Source organism: Ambystoma mexicanum, chromosome 4q, assembly GCF_040938575.1.
Source record: "Ambystoma mexicanum isolate Mex_15411 chromosome 4q, UKY_AmexF1_1, whole genome shotgun sequence".
Lineage (NCBI taxonomy): Eukaryota > Metazoa > Chordata > Amphibia > Caudata > Ambystomatidae > Ambystoma > Ambystoma mexicanum.
In genome coordinates this window covers 1,112,064,166-1,112,088,260 of record NC_090928.1, presented here as the reverse complement: position 1 = coordinate 1,112,088,260, position 24,095 = coordinate 1,112,064,166, and the positions used below count along the sequence as shown (strand labels likewise).

Sequence of the window (24,095 nt, the reverse complement as noted above, 5' to 3'; positions counted from 1 at the left end):
TCAAGCTTAACACTTCCCTGAAAACAGCAGTCCTCATTCTACCTGCTTCCAATGCTATCCCCATCCCCCCCGCCATCTCCTTCCGACCCGACCTTCTTGCTCCCTCATGCAAGGCTCACATTCTTGGGGTCCTCATTGATAGCGACCTACGACTGCAACAATTCAACACTACCACTGCCTCTGCTGCTCATATTAACCTCCTTAACATTTAGAAAATGCATCCTTTTCTTACTAACAACTCTGTAAAAACAAATCTCCACTCTTGCGCTCAGCAAACTAGACTACTGCCCAAGCATACACCTTTGCCGTCCCCCCTTCTCCTTCCTCCCTCTAGCCAAAGTCCTCAACTTTGCCACCTGCACTCTCTACAGCCTTCATCCCTTCCCCACTTATACCTACTGACAACATGATGGTTGGCTCTCCATGCACAACTGCTCACTTGTCAAGTTCCTGCTCCTACACTGGCAAGCTATCAATGGTCTTGCACCTCAGTACCCGTCTCATTGCATCTCAGTATACTAACCATCGTGTTCCATCTGATCCTCCGATGCACTCAACCTCACCATCACATACGCTCCCTGTGCCTCCTCTCGCTCCCACTCTTTCTCCCTACTCGCTCTGCCCACTCTTCTGGAATCCACTGCCCAGAATGGTGCCATGTCATTTCATCCCGGGATGTTTTTTCGCAGGGTTTTTACTGCAGATTTTTTAACGCCAAAAAACAAATCAATTTATTTTTCTTTTTTGGGAGGGTTCCCCCCCAAACCCCAACCCCCTTTAATTGTTTTAACTATTATCGACCACCCACATCCCATGTATACATATTTGTCTAACCCCCCCCTAAAAATTAGATGAGTTTTTTTGTTAAAAAAAATAAAAATCAAAGTAAAACCCCCCGTGAAAAAACATCCCGCGATGAAAGGAGGTTGTACCCCCAGAATAATCAAGGCCAGCCCAACTATGGAGCTCTTCAAACCCTGGCTTAAAAGTCACTTACTTGCTAAAGAGGGAACTCCCTTTGCCCTCTCCATCATCCTCCCTACCCGACCCCACCACTGTCACTTAATCTAACTGTGTATATTTAAGTGCTCCACTTTTTACCCCCCTTAGGTTGTTACCTTTGTAAGTCACCTGTTTTCTTATGTATTTGTTCGTTTCGCCCCTGGTATATGCCCCACTTTTTTTACACCCCCAAACTGGCTCACCGCTTGTTCTCATCTTTGGGCTATTGCGCAATCACCGTTCATGGGAATGCCACCGACATGGTAGCCATTTCTGTACGAAGTGGGCATCCCAGTTTTTCAAATAAATACAAAAGCATCCCAGTTTTTCAAATAAATACAAAAATATAATAATATGCTCCCAAAGAGTGGGATAGGAGGGAGCAGCCTCCGAGCCCCACCCGAGCCCGGTCTTCTCCATTTCCAGAATGAGCACCCCTAAACACAGATCTAATGTCACATGCGTATATTTGTTATGCAGTCAAGAGCGATGCCAAGTAACACACTGTCAAGGCAATCCCTTCAGCCCTCCGCTTTACCTCCCACAAAGGGCAACCCTGCCCTAATGGCAGAATAGACCCATTCACCTTTCACTGGATGATAGCGGAGACCGGGGAAGTCTCATTCTAGCCATACTTTGCACCCATCAAACAGCCATTATCTGTTTTCACCAAAGCCAAAAGGTGGATAACAGTTTTTTCAAAGGTGTTACATAAAACATAAGTATGCAATGGTCCTTTCAAAATGCCTTTATTTATAAAAACAGAAATGAGGCACTGCATTGGTGTTTTAAGAAAGGTCTGCATTTTCAGTAGATAACAGAACAACCTGCAGAAAATTCACAGCAACAGTTTGCATACTTTCGCTCATCTGCTTGCTTCACCATCCCATTGCCGACACAAAAAAGCTTAACAGCTATTTACACACTTGAAAGACCTACATATTATTAAAAAAAGACAAAGCACAACTGCGTGACCCATGCTGCTTCCCAAAGCTAGAGCCGCCTCATAAATGAATATTTAAAGTAAGACACACGGTAAAATCGATAAAAACAGAACATGCAATCGAGTTTAGTGTTTTGTGCAAATAAAACCACTAAATAAATAGAACTTTAAAAAAAAAAAGGTTCTGTTCCTCCTATGGAATGTGGACACAGGTCAATAAGGCACTTTTGCAGAAGCTGATCTGGGTGAAGGCGAGCCAAGATGGCCGCCAAAGACTGACGCAGAAAAAACGGGGCTTTCAAAGGAAAACTCGAGGACTAGACAGAGTGCACTGTTGATAGGCCAGATCATTCCAGGTTATAACAAGAAACTTCCCTCTCTGCGGGGAACTCTGTGTCTGTCTGGAAGGTGCTTCCTGTTACAAAGCAGGACTTGGAAGCCAAACCGGCCGAAGGAATAAGATCGCAGCTTTAATGGCTCAATCAGGATTCATCTTACGTCGGGTCCAGATGGCCTTGCCAGAGGAGGGCGAGGAAGGCAAGATTGAGGATCCAAGCCTAGGATGTTTCATAAGGCGAGAAATCAAAATTAATCATCGAACGTTCTTTTTACAGATGCGTAATAGGCAAAGTATAATGGAAAACTTGTCTACCTGGCAGCCACGTCTGAAACAGAATCCTGTAGTCAGAATACAGATGTCGTGCAGTGAATGGTTTCCGATGGCAATAAAAATGTACTTCTCTGGAGCCTGAAACAGGCCTCCAAAATTACAAAGGCTCTAAAAAAAAAAATAATAAAAAGCTGCTCACAGAAATTGTATTGAACAGATCCAGAAAGTAAAGTCACTGAATGTTAGTCTTTCTGCACAGACCCCTTGCCCCTCTCTTCTGGCGTGGGGGGTGAAGGGAGGAGGTGGGCAGGTTTCAGTGGGAAGGGGATTGGTGGGGTGGCCCACTGAGGGAATAAAGTTTCCAAACTGTGGGATGAAACGTCAGGACAGTACGACCCCAACATATCAAAATTCAGCCCACAATACAGAATTTGGTCTTTGGCCTGCATCGGCCTTACAGATTGGGCTCACAGCCACCCAATCTGAGAGGCTTAAATTAGCCAATCGAACCGCCGGAACATTCTGCAGGTCATGACTGGCTGGAATGCACAGTCCATCAAGTAGCCAGAATGCTTTGCCATTTTCAATGGCTGGAATGATGGACAAGACAACCAATCACTGCCGAGTCACTCCCGCTCACAACAGCCTGCCAGTGATAATTGAGGCAGGCTTCATTGAATTCCAGCCTCAGGGATGTTAGAACAAAGGGGCGGCGGGCCGTCCATTTTGTTCCAGTGTTGAAAGATTCTTTCCCAACCCATGCACCTTCCAAGTTCTACATTTAATAGAATACTTTGATCACGGCCGGCCTTCGAAGCCACAGCACCCCGAACAGCAAAACAAAAATGTGGCACCCCTCCTCTCCCCCCTTATCATTGGGGACAGAGGGAGGGGCGTCGAATATTTCTATAGGCACGGCAGGCGCCCCATTGTCATTAAATGCGCTCTGCTCCCGAGTGCGCAGCACATTCCATTCAATAGGGCGCTTGCCATGCCTTCTCCCCTTGCACCAGCTCAGGGCAGCGCTTGAGACTCCCCGAACTGGCGTGGCGGGGCGGGTGCTAATGGCAGGGTGCCACAGGCAGTTGCCCGGACCGCTCTCTCCTAAGGCCGGCCCTGACTTTGATGAGAGTTGCAAGTGTTTAGAGATGACAGAGTTTTGTGAAAGAGTTATGACACCTCCCGCGAATAAGACTGCAGCAATTCAAAACTATTCAGCTCCCTCGACTCATCTGCAGGTGTCCATTTTTAATGTAGCTCCGTTAAATGGGTCTAGAATGACATCATGTATGCAGTATTGTCAAAACTATGACAGCTGGCACAGCAGACTCCCATCTTTCACTATTCAACAATGTGTTTGTGCCTTGATCTTGGTGCAGTTGAACCAGTGGCTTCTTATGGCTTCCAGAATGCGTTTGCTCTGTGAGCATTTCCTGGGAGCAGAAACACAGCGCTCTTCACCCAACGCTCTCAAGGTTGATTGAACTACGACTACCATGATCCCTTGCCACTGAATATGCTTTCTTGTTCTGATGGGAGCTGTAGTACAAACAAGCTGGAGAGACAAAGGATGACAACCCCTGACCTAGGTATTTCAATCCCCACCAGATGGAAAATAATTCCATATCTGTAAACCTGCAGAGTAAGGTAATAGTCGAAAAGGACTGCATCGAATGTGGCAGCAAAAGACGAAGAACCCACCCTCTCCAATATGGACACACCGGAAAGCCAAAACGAACCGCTGATATGCGTTGGGGCAGAAGCACTGTCGTCCTACTGGGTGGAGCTTCTTAATGGGTTTCTGAAAAAGAGTGATGAGGATGTTGGTCTTAATTGGCAAAGCCAGACAACTCTTCAATAGCCCCAAGAGGGGTGAAGGCAGGAAGTCGGCATCAATTAACCGCAAGGGGCAGGGCAATTTGCAGCCCATATGGAGTCCCGGGGTGAGTCCAGACCCACTCCATCACTAGCCAGAGAGATATGCCAGATGAGGGGAAAGCGAATGGAGAGATGACCAAGGTAAGCAGAAAGGAGGACACTGGGGTGGGGGCGGGAGGAGCAGTTACTAACATTGGAAGTGCAGTTTATTCACAAAAAAGGGAGTCATTTTTCACACTCGTTTTTTGGTCAAAGGTTTCGCTAAGTGGTCGATGGACATGGGTGTGTTTATTGTATGGCAGCAGGGGGGGATCGATAACATCGCTGTTCAGCGTCCCGGGAGGATAGCTCGGCAGCAATGTGCTTGCCTTGGAACCAAGATGACAAGAAGCAACACAAGTTCAATCCCCTGGTCCGCGCTTAGAAACCTCTGGGTATTAAGCGTGTTATAAATACGCAACTAAGACATATTCCTGTAACAGTGCCTCGATTCCCCCGAACTGCGTGAGCGCTTTAAAAATGCAAATAAAATAAAACAAATAAATAAACCAGCCTCCCGAATAAAATAAAGTTTTAACTGGCGCTCTTATTTTCTCAACTTTTTTTCCTAGTAATATACAGGGTTGGGGATAGATATAGAGAAGGAAGATCGCTGCACACAAAAGGAACTCCAGACCAGGAGCTGATATTATACACTGACTAAACAATAACAATAAATGCTTTAACAACTGGTGCTAGGACCGTTTTGTGCCTAGAGAAATTGGCTAGAATAATGTAGGAGAACTTGGGAATTGCAGATGTTTCGGAATCTGTACTGTTCCAAAGCTGCCGGGAAGATGTCTGCAATCTCTATGTTGGCCTGCACTGCTCCTTCGAGTGTAGTACTACCAACAGTCCCCCGAGGGCAGCCAATCCCTACAAAACAGCGTTTTTTTCAGAATAAATAAAGCAAGACTTGTTTGGTGTCGCTAAATAATAACGTCACTGCAAAACATGCTAAAACATTTTAAAATGATAAAATAGACCTAAAAACTGTTCAGGCTTCCAGGCTGCGAACCGCTGCACGAATCCGTACCACCCCTAACCCCCCCACCTCAAGACTTGGCAAACGTAATCGGTGTTCCACAGAAGACTGTCCTCACGGGGATCCGTCCTTCATGAAACGGGAGTGAAGTGAGCCAAGCCAAAGATGGCTGTGTGTGGGCCTTCTAGTTACAGCCCGGTGCTGCCTGGGTGTGTTTTGAGCTATATCTAAGTACATGGAGTTGCACTTGAGGGACTTTTCAAATGGGGAACAAAGTTTGTGCCGATCTGTTGCTTTGCCCACTTGGACGGACAGCCTGATTGTTCTAAGCTGACTTGAACTCGCCTCTGCTTCTCCGTTCCCACCCCACTCCAAAAGCATGATGTGGGACTACCGTTAGAATGTTTCTTTTCAGCACGTAGGGAAGATAAGGGCGAAAAAAAAAAAAAACAGGAAATCAACCTCCTAGCCAAGACCCAAATCCGAGAGATGCCAAGGAAAAGGCCCTCAACCGTTCCCCACAAAGCCTACCTTCCTTCCTGGATATAAAAAGTCAACCCCAGGACTCAAGGTTAAAAACGTGTACGAAAGCTGAAAGGTCATCTTGAGACAACGGTACTTTAAAACATCTAAAAGTGTCTTGTAGTGCAGTTCCGAAGAGTGTCAGTTCCGCTGGGTCTCAGGGCAAAGGACTTAGCGGTGGGTGGGGGTAGGTTACAGTACGTCCTCGCGCAGAGACATCTCCGTCAGAATGTCAATGAGATTGTCCAGTCCGAAGAGATAGCCGTCCTCGCGGTTGCCCTCCTCCCAGGGTACTCGGTGGTCGAGGACGTTCCCCTCCGGCAGAGCAGTGGTTTTGCCAAAGTCAATCATCCACACCTTGGCCTTTTCGTTTCGGTCGTGGATGAAGAGGAGCGAGCTCCCAATGACCTGCAAGAGAAGAGTCATGGCTGTTAGCTTGGATGGTAGTAAACGGTTTATAGTGATCATTTCGAATTACATTATGTCAAAAGTCATAATGTCGAAAAAAATGAAAATAAGAAAAAAAACATTCGGAAAATAAAATTTGAATGTCTATTTTTATTTGTTTTTTGTTCGAAATGGGTGGGGGTTCCCCTCCAACCCCTCTTTTTTAGTATTTTTTTTTGTTTTACCCCTTTTTTTTACTTGCGGAACCCAAAAAAACTGTAAATAAAAAATAAAACATTCAAAAAATAATGTTGACTTTTTTTTCCCACATTATGACTTTCGACATAATGTTTTCGACTTTTTCACTGCACACAGTAGTAAACAGGAACAATAGCTGCATGACATTACATCTGAAACCCAGTGGAGGAAATGGACCTATAAAGGGGGATCCCACAAGAGTTTGGAGGAAGGGGCGGAGTTCAGAGGGGGCGGAGCTGGCAGTTGAACTCGCTCAAAGGAAATGTTCAAAATAATAGTTTAATAGAAAATGGGGCAATTTCTTTCATGCTGCTTATTTCCAAACTTCACTCTGTACAGTAAATCCAATTCAAATCCATTCCATGCCAGCGGTGCACCCAAAATACTGTTGGTAATGCAGTGATTTTTAGTACATTAAGGGATCCATAGACACGCTGTACCTTAGAAGGCTGCCAGGGTAGCTCAGCAGGTTGAGAGGACCGTTGCTGGGATGTTGTATTTTAAAGACCGTTTTTGTTTTAAATCGTATGACTTTTTGCAATTCCTTATAAAAAACAAGTGCTATAGAATGTGTTTGGCCAGGGCATGGGTTGGGCAGGTCGCCTGCTTATATTCAGGGTTGAGGCGGGGCTATTTCTGCCCCTGTAGTGATAATCAAAAGTTGGCACCCATGAACCCACAGTTTAATTTCCTAGTAGCTGCTCTCAGCACAACATAAGCCTTTATTTGTGATTAAGCATTTCGACAAGTACATGACATCTTTATAAATATAACCTGTGATAAAACACAAAGGAAGGGGCACAATAATTACAGGGTATTTGTGTGGTAGTGCAACCAAAAATCAAACATTTCAAAGAAAACGAATGAATGCAACTTTAAGCAGCATTTTTGAGTTTGGAAATGACTTTTCTTTCTATGAAAGTGTACGATGCACATTTGAAAAACAATTGTGTACCCAGCAAGTAGAAAGCCTGCTTTTAACAGTGATGGCCCCCACCACAGAGATAGTCATGACATGGCCCATTGATTCCCGTGGTGTCCTTTCCAGGCCAGAAGAAAGAAACAGGTAGAGCAAATCACCCTGCAACAGCGCAAATGACTGCTTGAGAAACCAACACAGAGCAGATTAGATCGCCGAACCCCCAGCTTCCCTCGGCGAAGCGGGGGGTTCGGGAAAGCCTTGTGAGGGCTGAGGAAGGTCGGGTCCGAGCTCCGGGGTGACATCTGATGCCGGAACTCTGACCCCGGCAAGAGCCGGCCCATTGACCAGTGCTGCATCAACCCAAACAAAAACAGAGGTTTCTTGCAGTGTCACAACAGGAGAGGTAACCTCTGCAAAATATGGTGAGGGCCATGGTCTTCCTGCATCCACAGACATGGCCAACTTTGGTTACCCGGAAAAGTGGGGGCACCTCTGCCCTCCCTAATAATCAGGGATCAGAACACAGCAGGAAGCATGTTTTGCTGCTCTTGAAGGTAAGAGGAAAAGGAGCACGGAGATTTCTGGAGGCAAATGTGGCCTGCCACGCCAACGCCGGTCACCAGCCAGCCACCGCTCCACCAGAGAGCCACTAACATAGCTCAGCCTTGCCCACCGAGATTGGGGAAGAATTTTCACGGCATACATTTGAAAACCTACACATGGGCTTTCCATCCATTACTACCAGGTTTGCAGCCAAGTGATTGTAAATGGACCCAAAAGCACATCCACACCTCAGCCCACTCCTTTCCAACTGCCAATTATTATTATCATGGTATTTATTGGGCGCGGACCTAGAGTCGAGAAGCCACAGAGCGCTTTACAGTGTTATACACCAATACAGATGCACAATGGATCACTTTATAGAGGTGGCAACAGAACAGATATACAGCGGAGGTAGGATACAGAGGGGCACAGAGGAGGGGTATAGCTGTACAGGGTGGTAGGGAGGACCCAGGCAGATGGCGTCTAGCACGTCAGGTGGCGCGATGGCCTAGATGTTGAAGAGGAGAGACTCCTTGGAGAGGTGGGTCTTGAGATCACGTCTGAAATGTAGGAGCGTGGGGACAAGTCTGATGCTGACAGGGAGGAGGTTCCACAGTCTTGGGGCGTAGGCACAGAAGGCTTGTTTTCTGGAGGCCAATCTTGGAGCACTCTCTTATCTCAGGCACGCACACATCCCACAGCATCCACTCAAGACATCTCCAACTACATCTCACCTGCGCTCTTATAATACCCAATTGACAACACCACAAAGTGCTGTAGGAAGCATTAAGGAGAAAAGGGGTTGGCAATGCCAACAGTTTTGGCTTTTGTGTAGGTAGGTATGGTGTAGGCATTTCCAGGCACTGCCATAATGGAGCTACCTGGCCATATGATGGCAACAGATGGAAAATGTATGCTAATTGTTTTGTTATAAGCAAAAGTTAAAAAAAATAATAATAAATAAAACAGCTACCATAGAGAACCTCTCTGAAGGCTAGTGCTTTGAAACTTTTCAGGAGGTTTCAGAAATAGCCAACTACAGGGATTTTGCACCAAGCCTCCTCAACAACCAGCCTTGCCACACATTACCAGCCTCACCCACCTCTCAAGTCATTGGAGAAATAAGCATACATGTCCGAGAAGGGGTTTGTAGCCAGTACCACAGAGACCCATGGTGGTCTATGCACCACAGAGACCCATGATGATCTACGCACCGCAGAGACCCATGGTGTTCTACACACCACAGAGACCCATGCTGGTCTACGCACCGCAGAGACCCATGCTGGTCTACGCACCGCAGAGACCCATGCTGGTCTACGCACCGCAGAGACCCATGCTGGTCTACGCACCGCAGAGACCCATGGTGGTCTACGCACCGCAGAGACCCATGGTGGTCTACGCACCGCAGAGACCCATGGTGGTCTACGCACCACAGAGACCCATGGTGGTCTACGCACCACAGAGACCCATGCTGGTCTACGCACCGCAGAGACCCATGCTGGTCTACGCACGGCAGAGACCCATGGTGTTCTACTCACCGCAGAGACCCATGGTGGTCTACGCACCACAGAGACCCATGGTGGTCTACGCATCGCAGAGACCCATGGTGTTCTACGCACCGCAGAGGCCCATGCTGGTCTACGCACCGCAGAGACCCATGCTGGTCTACCCACCGCAGAGACCCATGCTGGTCTACGCACCACAGAGACCCATGCTGGTCTACGCACCACAGAGACCCATGCTGGTCTATGCACCACAGAGACCCATGGTGGTCTACGCACCACAGAGCCCCATGGAGGTCTACGCACCACAGAAACCCATGGTGGTCTATATTTTCATCGCTGATCTGTCTCTGCGCCCATAATCTCGGGCAGATAGTTCTGTGCGTTACTGCACCTGCTGCTGGAACCCGTGGACAACCTACGCACGTTCGAACCCTAAGGGCAGCCGACCAAATCCCTCCCCGGTAGCCAGTACCACAGAGACCCATGGTGGTCTATGCACCACAGAGACCCATGATGATCTACGCACCGCAGAGACCCATGGTGTTCTACCTGTCGCGTGAGGCCAGGTTGGAGCAACTCCTTCGTGGCGCTGTGCACCTGCTGGGAGTGCGGCACTGCAAACAGGCTTGCAAGTTCACGGCACGCCGTACAAAACAGCACCTGAATCTCAGCAAGGCCGAGTCAGCCCGTCATCCACCGCCAGAAACGGATGCCCCGACTAATAGCCCCACACATTAGTGCCTAGAAGCAGGAGGAATTCATCATGTAGTGCTATTTTTAGTACAAGGAAAGCCTGTAATGACTTCTTGCTTTTATCCTGTACTCCAAGTCTTATTAAAGTTAAATTATGGCATGCTTCTCAGTTGTACAAAATAAAATAAAATCCGTAGTGTGACGTCTTAACTAAACTTTTATTACGCGCAGCACGTGAGACCCGTCTTTAATCTCTGGACCGGGATTCGAGCCCGTGTTGGTCAGCGTGCGTTGCCCCTGAGCTATCCCTCCCGGTCCAGTGGCCTTCAGACCTCAGGCGTGGCGGTGTTAAAAAGCACAATAGCAGCTGACACTCGGGGCACTCGAACAGATGACAACGTGCCCTACTGTGAAGTGTTATCTCACTTTCTCAAGGACTAAGCAGTGCGTAGCCGATAAGGAGGCGCAGGGCCGTTGTTGATGATGTAGTGCCCTGCTGATGTTCAGTGCACGAGGAAGGAACCTATCTACATGCCACACATTTTAACCACGACAGGGACCTGACTAAAATGGGGGTTCCACGCATTCTTAGATGGGCTATCCGTTTATTTGGGCTGCAGGCACGCCATATCTGCTTCAGCGGGACTAAGGGCCTCATGGCAGTGAGCAACACTAGAATGTGTCCCCGACCCCACACCGGAAGCACGCATGCCAACGTGAAGCATTCTAGTCAGGAAAGTCTTTTGCAGGCCTGTATCGTTTCCTTTAGATTCGGAGACTTTTAGTCCTTAAGTTATAATGGCGAAATCTTGAATTACAAGTCCCAAAATGCAAAGCAAACACTAGACTGGCCTGGGGTACCACCTAAGTGGAATGGGGTAGGTTGCACGTGTGTGCATTGTAAGCACTCCCCGACCTCATTAAAGTATTCTAATTTAAATAAAGTTGTACTGACTTGTGCTTAAAAGTAGTATGCAGACAAGAGGCCAGAATATTACAAAGAGGAATCCGTTTCCATGATCTTATGTTTATGCAATTGACTAAATGAAGGGCACGGCCCTAGATTTTGCTGCCGTGTAACCTGTTCTTCCAAGCGCTATAAACTGGCTGAGAAAAACGTCTCAAGTACGCAGGAAAAGTTAGGCTAGTGATATAGTGCTTAACATAGCGCCGAGACGCGGTTCCAAATGCTCAGGGTGAAGAAAGGAAAGGGTTGTGGAAGAAAGGGAAGGAGTTAGGAGGTGAGCAAATGGGGTCAGTTCAAAACCACAAACTTTCGGTTACGTGTTTGGCGCCCAAGGGCGCACTGAAGCTACGACAAAGCACTTTATGGCAAGAGGATGAGATGCAGTTAGGTTGTGAGGTGACCTGGTCATGTCATATGATGTCAGCGCTTATAGTGACAATGGCTGTCAAATTGTGCGAGTTCTTTGCATACAAGGGTAAAACCTGCTATATGGTGAGAGTATCAGATTACCAATGCCAATATCTGGAAAATGGCACGAGTACCTGGGCATATGATGCCAACATCTGGAAAACAGTGGCAACGGCTGGCATATATCGCAAGTATAAGGGAAAATTATGAAAATACCTAGCAATTTATGTGAGTTTATGCTAGGTCATAGCAAAAGCTGCCAGTTTGTACCGAGTAACTGGCAATTGTTCGAGTACCTTCCTATACCATGACAATGGGCCTCATCATGAGTTGGGCGGTATCCTGGGGTAAACCTGCCGGAATACCGCCCCAACACATTTACCGTTACCACCACTTGGTCCGGTGGTATTATCGCTGGATTACAAGTGGACTCAATGGGGCATTTTTTGGCACAATTACTGCAGAGTTAATTGTGTCTAGAATGGGCAGAAAGTCTGTGGATTTACCACCAGCTCAGAGCTGGAGGTGGATCCTCCAACTTTCCCCCAAACTCGTAATTAGGCGGTGCGGTAACGCAAATCCCGCTGCATTTTTACTGCACCGCCCAACTCGTGATGAGGCCCAATATCTGTAGATATGATGCAGGTATGTGAACAAATGACAAGACCTGCGATATAGTGCAACCTGGGCATTCAATGACACCACCGGGCAGAGTGCATGGGTGCCTGGGCATGCAAACACATCACCGGGCAGATTGCATGGGTGCCTGGGCATGCAAAGACACCACCGGGCAGAGTGCATGGGTGCCTGGGCATGCAAACACATCACCGGCAGACTGCATGGGTGCCTGGGCATGCGATCACACCACCGGGCAGATTGCATGGGTGCCTGGGCATGCAAAGACACCACCGGGCAGACTGCATGGGTGCCTGGGCATGCAATCACACCACCGGGCAGATTGCATGGGTGCCTGGGCATGCAAAGACACCACCGGGCAGAGTGCATGGGTGCCTGGGCATGCAAAGACACCACCGGGCAGAGTGCATGGGTGCCTGGGCATGCAAACACATCACCGGCAGACTGCATGGGTGTCTGGGCATGCGATCACACCACCGGGCAGAGTGCATGGGTGCCTGGGAATGCGATCACACCACCGGGCAGATTGCATGGGTGCCTGGGCATGCAAAGACACCACCGAGCAGAGTGCATGGGTGCCTGGGCATGCAAAGACACCACCGGGCAGAGTGCATGGGTGCCTGGGCATGCAAACACATCACCGGCAGACTGCATGGGTGCCTGGGCATGCGATCACACCACCGGGCAGATTGCATGGGTGCCCGGGCATGCAAACACATCACCGGCAGACTGCATGGGTGCCTGGGCATGTGATCACACCACCGGGCAGATTGCATGGGTGCCTGGGCATGCAAAGACACCACCGGGCAGACTGCATGGGTGCCTGGGCATGCGATCACACCAGCGGGCAGATTGCATGGGTGCCTGGGCATGCAAAGACACCATCAGGCAGAGTGCATGGGTGCCTGGGCATGCAAACACATCACTGGCAGACTGCATGGGTGCCTGGGCATGCAATAACACCACCGGGCAGATTGCATGGGTGCCTGGGCATGCAAACACATCACCGGCAGACTGCATGGGTGCCTGAGCATGTGATCACACCACCGGGCAGAGTGCATGGGTGCCTGGGCATGCGATCACACCACCAGGCAGATTGCATGGGTGCCTGGGCATGCAAAGACACCACCGGGCAGAGTGCATGGGTGCCTGGGCATGCAAACACATCACCGGCAGACTGCATGGGTGCCTGGGCATGCGATCAGACCATCGGGCAGATTGCATGGGTGCCTGGGCATGCAAACACATCACCGGCAGACTGCATGGGTGCCTGGGCATGCGATCACACCACCGGGCAGATTGCATGGGTGCCTGGGCATGCAAAGACACCACCGGGCAGACTGCATGGGTGCCTGGGCATGCGATCACACCACCGGGCAGATTGCATGGGTGCCTGGGCATGCAAAGACACCACCGGGCAGAGTGCATGGGTGCCTGGGCATGCAAACACATCACCGGCAGACTGCATGGGTGCCTGGGCATGCGATCACACCACCGGGCAGATTGCATGGGTGCCTGGGCATGCAAACACATCACCGGCAGACTGCATGGGTGCCTGGGCATGCGATCACACCACCGGGCAGAGTGCATGGGTGCCTGGGCATGCGATCACACCACCGGGCAGATTGCATGGGTGCCTGGGCATGCAAAGACACCACCGGGCAGAGTGCATGGGTGCCTGGGCATGCAAACACATCACCGGCAGACTGCATGGGTGCCTGGGCATGCGATCACACCACTGGGCAGATTGCATGGGTGCCTGGGCATGCAAACACATCACCGGCAGACTGCATGGGTGCCTGGGCATGCGATCACACCACCGGGCAGATTGCATGGGTGCCTGGGCATGCAAAGACACCACCGGGCAGAGTGCATGGGTGCCTGGGCATGCGATCACACCACCGGGCAGATTGCATGGGTGCCTGGGCATGCAAAGACACCACCGGGCAGAGTGCATGGGTGCCTGGGCATGCAAACACATCACCGGGCAGAGTGCATGGGTGCCTGGGCATGCGATCACACCACCGGGCAGATTGCATGGGTGCCTGGGCATGCAAACACATCACCGGCAGACTGCATGGGTGCCTGCGCATGCGATCACACCACCGGGCAGAGTGCATGGGTGCCTGGGCATGCGATCACACTACCCGGCAGAGTGCATGGGTGCCTGGGCATGCGATATCACTACATAGCAATAGAGGTAACATTTTCACTATACACAGGCAAAACGATTGGCTTTGCTAATGCTGGTTTTCTACCTGTGCATGGACGTGTTCCTCACGTGAATAGCACACATGCAGGCTATTGCTTCCAAACACCAAACAATGCCAGTTATCCCATTAAATGCAACACCCCTCAGTCTTATAACCTTAATTTATCTTCCTGTGTCCCAGAAAACAGCATAAGGTAAGACTGTCATGAGGACACCTGTTTGAGTAGTGGAATTTCATTTAGCAAATAAATGCATTCTGGGAGCTGTAGTTTTGTTGGTTTGAAATGGATTGATGAACCAGAAAAGAATGATTTTCAAGCGGCGCCCCAGGTTTGGGGTTGTCCCGATGACAGTCACTCGCTTGATCACCCTAAAACAGCATATATAAGAAAATGAGACAAGTCACTTGCTACAAGATCATTAATAACTATTCATCCATTCATCCACCCCCCCACGTATCATGCCTTGGTTTTGCCCACTACATTAATCTTTCATCCCTTCCAACCCCCTACCTCCACCGCTTCAAACCCTTTCATCCTCCTGCCTGCATGCAGAGCCGTGTCCCTTTCCAACACCAAAAACAAAAAAAGCTTTTTCTAGCTCCCCCACCTCCCCAGCCCTCCATCCTGTTAGACTGGGGTCTCTGGAGTATGTGTCACTCTTTGTCAAAGATGTTTAGTTTCACAAAGACACGCTCAATTTTCGGCTGGTGTGAGCCAACTAAAAACACTGAGCAGCACAGTTACGTTTTTGCCTGCCAAATGGGGGTAGACAGAGATGGGCAGTGTAGCCCTCACCTCCAAACCCCCAGTCTTCTGCCGTTATCCGTTAATATAAACAAGAAAAACACTCACCTCTCCTTGATGAAAGAGACAATAGGCTGTTTGTGATATCATTGTAGCATACAGAAGGACAAACCAAGTCATTACACAGATAGAGCGATGAAGGTTGTTCAATATACACGTCCTTAGCATCAAACCGGTGACCTGATGTCCTGCCAGCAGATGTCCCGCTAGAGCGGGTCGTAGGCCGGTCTGAGCTGCCCGGGGCAGGGGCCGCCATGCCGCTGGAGGAGTCCTTAATGGACATGCGATGTGTACATAAAGGGCACCTGGTATGAATGCCCGACAATTATTTGCAAATGTTTTTTACTGAATTAATTTGCTCACAGGTGGCGTGTCAATACACCTGCTGAATTGTTACAAGAAATGTCCAGGCATGGATTTATTTCATCAGGCAAATTCCACTTTTAAGACCCATAAGTTGCACCTGGGTCCAGCAGAAACCATGTCTTAGAAGTCAAATGGAAGGTTCATTAGCGGGAGCTGCTCACAGCTGGAATAGCACCACTCTGGATACCCTGCACCTCCCAAAACAAGCCTTTCCAGCTCAGGTGTTTTAAATGAAGGTAGAGTGCACTGCTGCATATTCCATTTGACCATTTCCACATGGCTTATACTGGATCCAGTTGCTGAACTATTGGGCTTTTGACCTCTCCAGGACTGCTACCAAGAAAACTTTAGTGGTGGTTTGTGTCCCTGCCAAAGCAAAAACTATTGGCTTTGCCAATGCTGTTTTAGGTTCTTTGAAGCACTTCTGAAGGTGGCCAGCAGTTTTATGCACACCCAACCTTGACACTTAAGTGGACCGAGGTACAGGCAGAGAAAGTGATATGCACAGGATCACACAATTTTGGTAATACAGGGAATCCAGATCTCCAGGTTCAAATTTACATACTAGCGCCTACAAATATGGATTGTGCATAAAACATGTGAAAAATGTCATATCAAGCAAATCTCCCCAAAACATTACGAGGTCCCTTCCCCTTCGGAATCTCCCCACGCACCAAACGTTTGAGTCTTAACATTTGTTTCAATGAACTGTGGCTCACATGAGCGAAAAAACAGGAAATTCTCACAGAAACATGTTAGGCAAACCAAGCATGGTTCCCATTTAGAGAAGTAATTAATTTAGTTTATTTGTAATGCGCATATGCGGCCCGTGGGCATAAGAGGGTTTTCACTTGAAAAGAACACTCTGGAGTTCATGTTATAATTTTCCAAAGCTCGAACATGCTCTTAGATCAGGGGGCAGGTCCTTGCATTGTCTGGGTGCTGCGCGTGGGAATGACCTCAGAGCCACTGAGACCAATTTGGCTCTGAGAATGAGCCAGAGGTGAGAATTGTTAGAGCGGAGGGCTCACCTTGCAGACAGCCATTCTAATCTGTTTACAAGGTATCTTGGACTTTTCCCATAGAGACATCTGTGTGTAATGCAGCGGGTCCGATAAGTCATGCGCCGTTCCACCGGGAGCCAGTGAAGGGCCCTCCTGGCTTTTGTGATGTGGTCGGATATTTTTAGGCCTTCCACCACTCTCACAGCATTGTTCTAAACAGCCTGGAGGCGGGCTAGCTCACCTTTACAGGTTCCCTGGAGGAGACTTGCACAGTAGACAAAGCGAGTGCCAATAATTACCCCGGCAATAGTGGCACAGTTTGACCGACTGAGGAAGGGTCTGATCTGTGCTAGAAGTTTAAGGTCTTAAACTGAGCTAGCAAGGAGGCTGTTGATGTGTGCAGTCAGATAATTTCTGGTCCGGGACTACACCCAAGGTTTTGACTTTGGGGATGGTCGCTATGGTGTGGCCTGAGATATTAAAGGCCTTATGGTTGTTCCCAAGTTTCCTTAACTGGGAGCTGTGCCTTCAATCATCAGTTCTGTTTTGTGTGAGTTAAGCAAGGGGCCATTGTCCACCATCCATGATTCAATCTGTTGACCAAGAGTATGTCCTTATTGTAGACACGGGAAAGGGTAATGTGGCACCGAGTGTCATCTGCGTAGTTTGCGTATAAGGTACCTTTTTCCAACATTTCAAAAAGAGGGCTGGTATAAATGTTGAAGAGTAGGTGACATGCATGCTCCTTATGGTACTCCACATTGGACCCGATAGTTGTCGTCGTAGAAAAACCTTGCCATTCACCCTGATAAAAAGGAGTTGACAGAGACAGCTGCTTCGGGGGGAAAGAAGGCTGTATCACAGAGCCTTTGCACCAATATTTTATGATCTACTACATCGAAAGCTGAAGACAGGTCGAGAAGCATCAGCAGAACAGTCCTGCCCTTGTCAAAGTAATGTTGGATTTAAGATCAAGCAGATTTGTTTAGTTTAGTTTATTCATTTGTATTGCGCACCAAACCTGAGGGTATGAGGGCGCAGGAGCAACAAGGTTATTCACAGCTTAGTTACACGTTACAAAGCATTACAGTAATTACATTAGTTACAATCGGATCAAAGATAGTTACAGCAGTCACGATAAAGACAAAAAGGTTTGCAGATTTACAAGTATACATATTTACAAAGTGGGTACCGGGAATGGGTAGGATGGGATTAGCAGTCATTGTTCTTTATCCAGTGTATGTAGTTGCGTCTAAAGTGTGAATAGGTTTGGGGTGTCCTTAGAAGGGGTGGTAGGGAGTTCCAGTACTGGGATGCTTTCACTTGGAAGATGTTGCCCCCCCTTTTGGCGCGTTTGATTCTGGGAACTGTGAGTAGGTTGGCGTTGGAGGTTCTAGTAGGTCTGTTGGACGAGTGTTTACTTATTCTGTCGACTAAGTAGCGGGGGGCAGCGTTGTTGAGGCACTTGTGTGTTAGTAAGGCTACTTTGAGCAGGATTTTGTCTGTAGTGTTGAGCCAGTTATGGGCTCTCCTAATGTTGGAGATGTGTTCTTTCTTGGGCATGCTGAGCGCTGCTCTGAGAGCGTTGTTTTGTAGCATCTGTATTTTGTTGGTAACCTGTTTGCTAGCTCCTACGTAAAGGGCATTACAGTAGTCCAGTTTTGATAATATAAGGGCTCTGGCTAATGTAATGCAGCTCTGGGTGGATAAGAAGGGTTTGGCTGCTCTTATGAGCTTACATGTGTAGGCCGTGGAGGATGCCATGGAGCTAACCTGTTTATGGAAGGAGAAGGGGAAGTCAATGTATATTCATAATGTTTTCACTTCCTTGGCTACTTTAATCAGGTTCCCGTCTATTATGAATCTGGTGTAGTTGTGGTCCAGTTTGGTTAGATTTGCAGTGGATCCAAGTATGATGAGTTCAGTCTTGTCATCATTCAGGCATAGACTGTGAGATGCCATCCATGCCTGGATGATGAGGTACACCTTGTTCACCAAGGCCAAATCATGGTTGTAATCTCCCGTCAACGGGATGAGGATCTGGGTATCATCGGCATAATTAGTGTAGGTGATATCCAGACCATCTTGATCATCAAACAGGGGCTTCGTGAACACGTTGTACAGTGTAGGTGAAACGCATGAGCCCTGGGGTACACCGCATGTAATGGGGATGCGGTTGGTGGCAGCTGTGGTGGAGAAGACACACATGGATCTGTTGCTGGGGAATGACTTGATCCAGCCGATGGCTTCTTGGGAGAAGTGGGTAGCAGAGTCTAGGTGATTGCATAAGATTTTGTGATCAACTAGATCAAATGCTGCGGAGAGGTCTAGGAGGAGCAATAAGGCAGTTTTCCCATTGTCTCTCAAGAGTGTCAATTTGAGCCTTCAGGTCGATAAGGGCTGTTTCTGTCCCGAGTTGGGGTCTGAAGCCTGATTGCCGAATACCGAGGAGGTGGTTTGTTTCAAGGAATTTTTGGATTTGTTGGTAGGCTGCCTTGTGTAAAATCTTGAGCAGAAAGGGGACGCTGGTAATGGGTCTGTAGTTGGTGGGAATGGAGGGGTTAAGAGAGGGCTTTTTGAGAAGGGGGAGGACCCGGGACTCTTTGAGGTTGCTGGGGACAGTACCTGAGGAGAAGGAGGCGTTGATAAGTCTTGTGATGAATGGCGAGAGGTCTCTTGCAGCATGTTTAATGATTTGTGGGGGGAAAGGTCGCCCTGACAGTTGGATGGTTTTAGACTAATTTTTTCCACTTCTAGAGTGGAGACTTTGGAGAAGCTAAAGCGAGAGGGGTTGGGCAACGGGAGTTGAGGCGTGAGGTCGTGTTGGTGGGGTTGGTCGGTTTAGCTATGGACTCTTTCTTGTTTTTAATTTTAGTTTGAAGGTTTGTGACTTTATTGTTTAGGGCATTTTGGACACTAGTGCACCATTGTTTGTCCTTCACGCAGGTGTCTGGAATTAGCACTGGTGTTTCCAATTCTTTAATTATCGTAAATAGCTCTTTGGTGCTGGAGTTAGATTGTGCAATTCTCAGGTTGTAGGACTCTTGTTTGGCAGCTATGATTTCTTTTTTGTAGTTGGACCTTATTTTATTGAGCAATGTTTTATTGTGGTCCGTGGGAGATTGTCTCCAGGCTTGTTCCTTTTTGCGTTTTTCTAATCTAAGAGTTTTAAGGTGATTAGAGAACTAATGGTTGAGATTAGATTCCTAAAACCAGATTGTATCCCAGGAGGTTGTGAGATTCTAGGAATTCTTGAATCTGTAGGAGCCCCACCCTGTCCAGGATCTTAGGAACGGAATGTTGGTGATGGGGCGATAGAGCAGGGTCTAAGGATGGTTTCTTCACAAATGGTGAGATCCAGGCCTGCTTAATAAGACTGAGGACATTGTTTTCTCAAAAAGAGCAATTGATGAACTTGCTGATAAGGGGAAAGAGTTGTACCACACAGGCTTTAACAACCACTGCAGGGCAGATGTCCCTGTGCATGCGGTGGGTTTGAGACGGGATAAAACTCCTGATATGTCCGATTTCGTCACTTCGTGGAATGGGAAGGGAGGTAAAGTGGGCAAGGGCAAATGTTTCTTTTTGGCCATAGGCCTGGCAAGGACAGGAGCTGCACTTTTGGCGCAAACCCTTTCTCGAATCAAGTCGACCTTTCTGATCATGGCTTCCTGAAGGTGGGTACACCATCCAGCATCTTTAGTAATAGGAGTGGAAACAGGGCAGGGCGATTCACGTTATTTTAGAATCTTGAACAGCTCTCTGGTATTGGAAGATGCCTCATCAATTCTAATGTCACAAGACAGTATTTGCCTCACACACGGCTGTTTTATAAAGTTTAGCTGCACATGTGTATTTGTTTTTATTGTCTGAAGACTGGCATTTAGTCCAATGCTGAATGCCTTTTTTTTGTTAAGGGTCTGAGTGTTCGGATTTTCACTGAAAACCAACCTTTAGAGTGTGTTGTGTTGGCGGTTGTATACTAATTGACCTTTTCACAATTGACCTCGGGAGAATTGACCTAATTCAGAAGTTCAATTAGGACATATATGCGTGGGAAACCCTCCACAACCACCCCACCCAATCCAATCCAAAACCCCCTGCAACACCCACCCAATCCCCATATATTATTTATCATCCAAAACTAACCCAATACATATATAAAATAACTAAAATAATATAAAGGTCAATTGTGCAGAAGGTCAATTAGGACCACTATAATTAGGTCAATTGTGCAAAAGGTCAATTTGGGTAATACCATCTTGGTTAGGCGTGTTTTTTCAGGAGCCAATCGATTGACTGCTGTATTAAGCATGATCTGATGAGCATCAGCCAGGTCATTTGCACAAGTCAGATTGGGAAGGTTTGCAGTGTAGGTAGAAAATGAGGTTCCAGCTCTGCCACAGATAGTTTGCGTAAACTCCTATATGTAATCCAGCTTCAAACAGCTAGATCTTTGGTGGGTTTAGAAGTCAGGGGCACAGAAAAGTGCATTAAAAAATTGGCAGACCAAGGAGAGGACGTCACTTTGATGTTTTCAAGGTCGACCCTGTGAGTGGCCAGCCAATCCAATGTTCTTCCTTTGGCCTGGGTGGCAACCTCCTCCTGCTGGTGGAACTCTAGCGCCGTCAATGTGGAGTCGACAAGGTTGGTCATATTGTCTGTGAGGTCAAAGAGTCTCCCAGGACAATTATTTTGGATAAGGGTTTGAGGACGGGATGGATCACATCACTAAAATGAATAAGAAAAAATCGGGCATTTTTTCAGGGGGGTCAATAAATGAGGATGATATTAATGTTAGTGTTGGGGTCTGAGGCGAGCTTGGCACATAAAATGTCACAATCTGCCACAACAGCACCCAGAACCTGATGGGCTTTAAGTGAAGCTCGATACATCAATGCAACCCTCCGCTCCCCACACCCTGTTGACGGTGAGTATGAAGGATTCCATATCCTGGTGGGATGGCTAGCGTAGGTGCTGGCCCAGCAGCCGCATGGAGCCAACTCTCTGTGAGGGCACAGAGGCCAACGTCAAGATCATTGTTGTAATCTGCCACTTCTGTTGCATGCCTAACAAGGGAACAAGTGTTAAGCATTACACATGAAAGGGAATTCAGTTTTTGCATCGGAGGACGCTGGTCAGATCCAGCATCGTTGTTTATAGGGCTCGCCTTAGACTGGAGACGAGGGACTGAGGTAGGGGTTGAGGACACCGGGGGGTGCTGCATTGGTAGGGGGATCTTTGCCTCCTTGCCATGGGTTGGCTTCTAAAGTCTTCTTGGTTGTATCATCAGTGGTCCATATGCACTAAATAGATTGAAAGCAACGTTAGAAAGTGATCTTTGTTATTCTACAGAGTGAATGACAAATGCAAGTAAGGAAACCCACTGAATCGAGATTTGGAAAGTTTACAAATTTAAGGAAACAATACATTCTTCCAGATTTCAATAGAGGTGATGAATCGCTGCATTTGACAATTAAAGGATACCAGTCATGAGAATTCCTGCACCAAGCTTCTGCTGCTGCACACAGCTGTTGCCAATTGCAGCTTCAGGAGGAGGTGAGAATACCCAACAGGAGGGTCCAGAATACAAGCTTTCAATAAAAAAAGAAAACATGACTGGGATGGGGGTGAATGGATTAGCAGCTCCAGATGTAACCCTAAAACACAGCCGGCAGCATACAGCGGTCAGGTGAGGGGATGGGAGGAGTCAACAAATTAATTTGAAGCGGAACATGTTAGCAGTTCCGAGTGCCCCCCCTTGTACTTGGAGCCTTGGGCCTACTCCCGGCTGTACCACCCAAGGTTGGCCCTGCCACTGAGGTTTGATGGAGTGTCAGTTGGTCCCAGGCGGGGTGACATAGGGCAGAGGAGGTTGGGGGGAGGTCTAGACCATAGGGTAAGGGGGGGTGTCTAAGTGGGACCGGATCCCTCAGTGGGGAAAGTCAGTTGTTCCATGATGAGATGAAAAGCCTTGGAGGCCAGAAGGTCAAAGTTTATGCTTCCGTTTCCCTGTGTCCAAACAACTAGTAGCACTGAGCTCGAGGACAGCCGCCAGCATTAATGGCGGTTTTAAACCTGTGGCTTCTTAGATTTCGATGGCATCGCTTTGACCTGCCCTTTTACATCTCGGTTATAATTTCTTTTTACGGCTTCGCAGACCGACATACGAACTGAGACGCAGGTGACTTGTACCACCTGCAACTGTACAGCTATGGTTAAAAACATGTCGTTTACAACTGAAGCTTCAATACAGTACCAATTTTACTAAACCACTTGCATCACTTCTCTTCTGAAATCTGCAGCGAGATTTCCAAGATCCCAGGAAGACTGGAACGTGGAATCGCATCCAACCGATGGATGCAGGGGAAATCTGGGTAGGCTCCAATACAAGGTGCTGCAACTTCCAAGTGACATGCATCAATGCACCAGTGAAACGGTTTCAACCACTCCAATGTCATCTTACTTTCAAGGTCTTTAGATGTGCAAATTGGCACCCATGCCAAGGTACAACGGGATCCGGGGAGTTATGGTTCATGGCCAAGGATTACAGCTTTTGGGTTTGTTAAATGTCAATCAAAGCCATCCTGGAACCGATTAAAGGCAACTCTGGGATTTTTCGGCTCTCAGGCCTCACACGCCGAGTATTGTTTAGTTCTGATAAATGTAGTTATTTATTAATTATGCAAAAAGAGGATCTCTGGGAAGTGAAATGCATCAATCCAGGAGCAACACTAACACTTTCTCTCTCTCAGAGCAATGTCTATTAGCATTGCACTAGTGAAATGCCACGACCATTCTAGATACCAAGTCCCCCCCACTCCCCTTCAAGCCCACCATTCGATACATGTATCTGGGGACACAAAAAGGCGAGTCTGAAAAGAATCCACCTGCAGGAACAACATTAACATGAGAGGAGAGAGAAGAAGGGGGTTTAGGTCATTGTAGCGGTCATTTAAATGAAGAAATAAGAGTTAGAGAATGTGTGCAGCTCGGTTGCCAAGCCGCAAGCTTTCAATGTGAGCTCCAACTGCGTGCAAAAGTCTGCATGCATTCTAAGCATCACTTTAATAAAAACCTGTGTTCCTTTTGTACTTCACTTTAATTTGTTTTTTCAAATGTGCCGGCTCACCCAAAGGCTTCAAGGCGCACAAAAAAGGACAAAATGGCAAAAACTAAAAATAAAATGACAAGGCATGAATCCGACGAGGCAAAATCTAACCTACTCCTGTATTGAAGAAGAGCGTCTTGATCGTTTTCCTGAAACGAGCTAGGCAGGGATTAGATCTAATTGAAAAAGGGAGCCAATTCCATGCACGATCGGGCAGAAGGTCAAAATTGATTCCACCATATTTCTTTAGGTTGGATCGTTGGAGTTCATTGGATCGATGGACCCTCCGGACGCTAGG

The 24,095-nt window shown here is 47.8% G+C and overlaps 1 protein-coding gene across 1 annotated transcript in view; it reads right to left on the bottom strand.

Moving 5' to 3' along the window:
- Positions 1-1,735: 1,735 nt before the first annotated feature.
- Positions 1,736-24,095, bottom strand: part of LOC138468220 (inositol-trisphosphate 3-kinase A-like) — a 520,402-nt gene continuing 498,042 nt past the window's right edge. Inside the window, exon 8 of the mRNA XM_069608681.1 lies at positions 1,736-6,387. Within this exon, the coding sequence (XP_069464782.1) occupies positions 6,172-6,387 (216 nt within the window). The 3' untranslated portion in view covers positions 1,736-6,171. The remainder of the gene's footprint in view (positions 6,388-24,095) is intronic.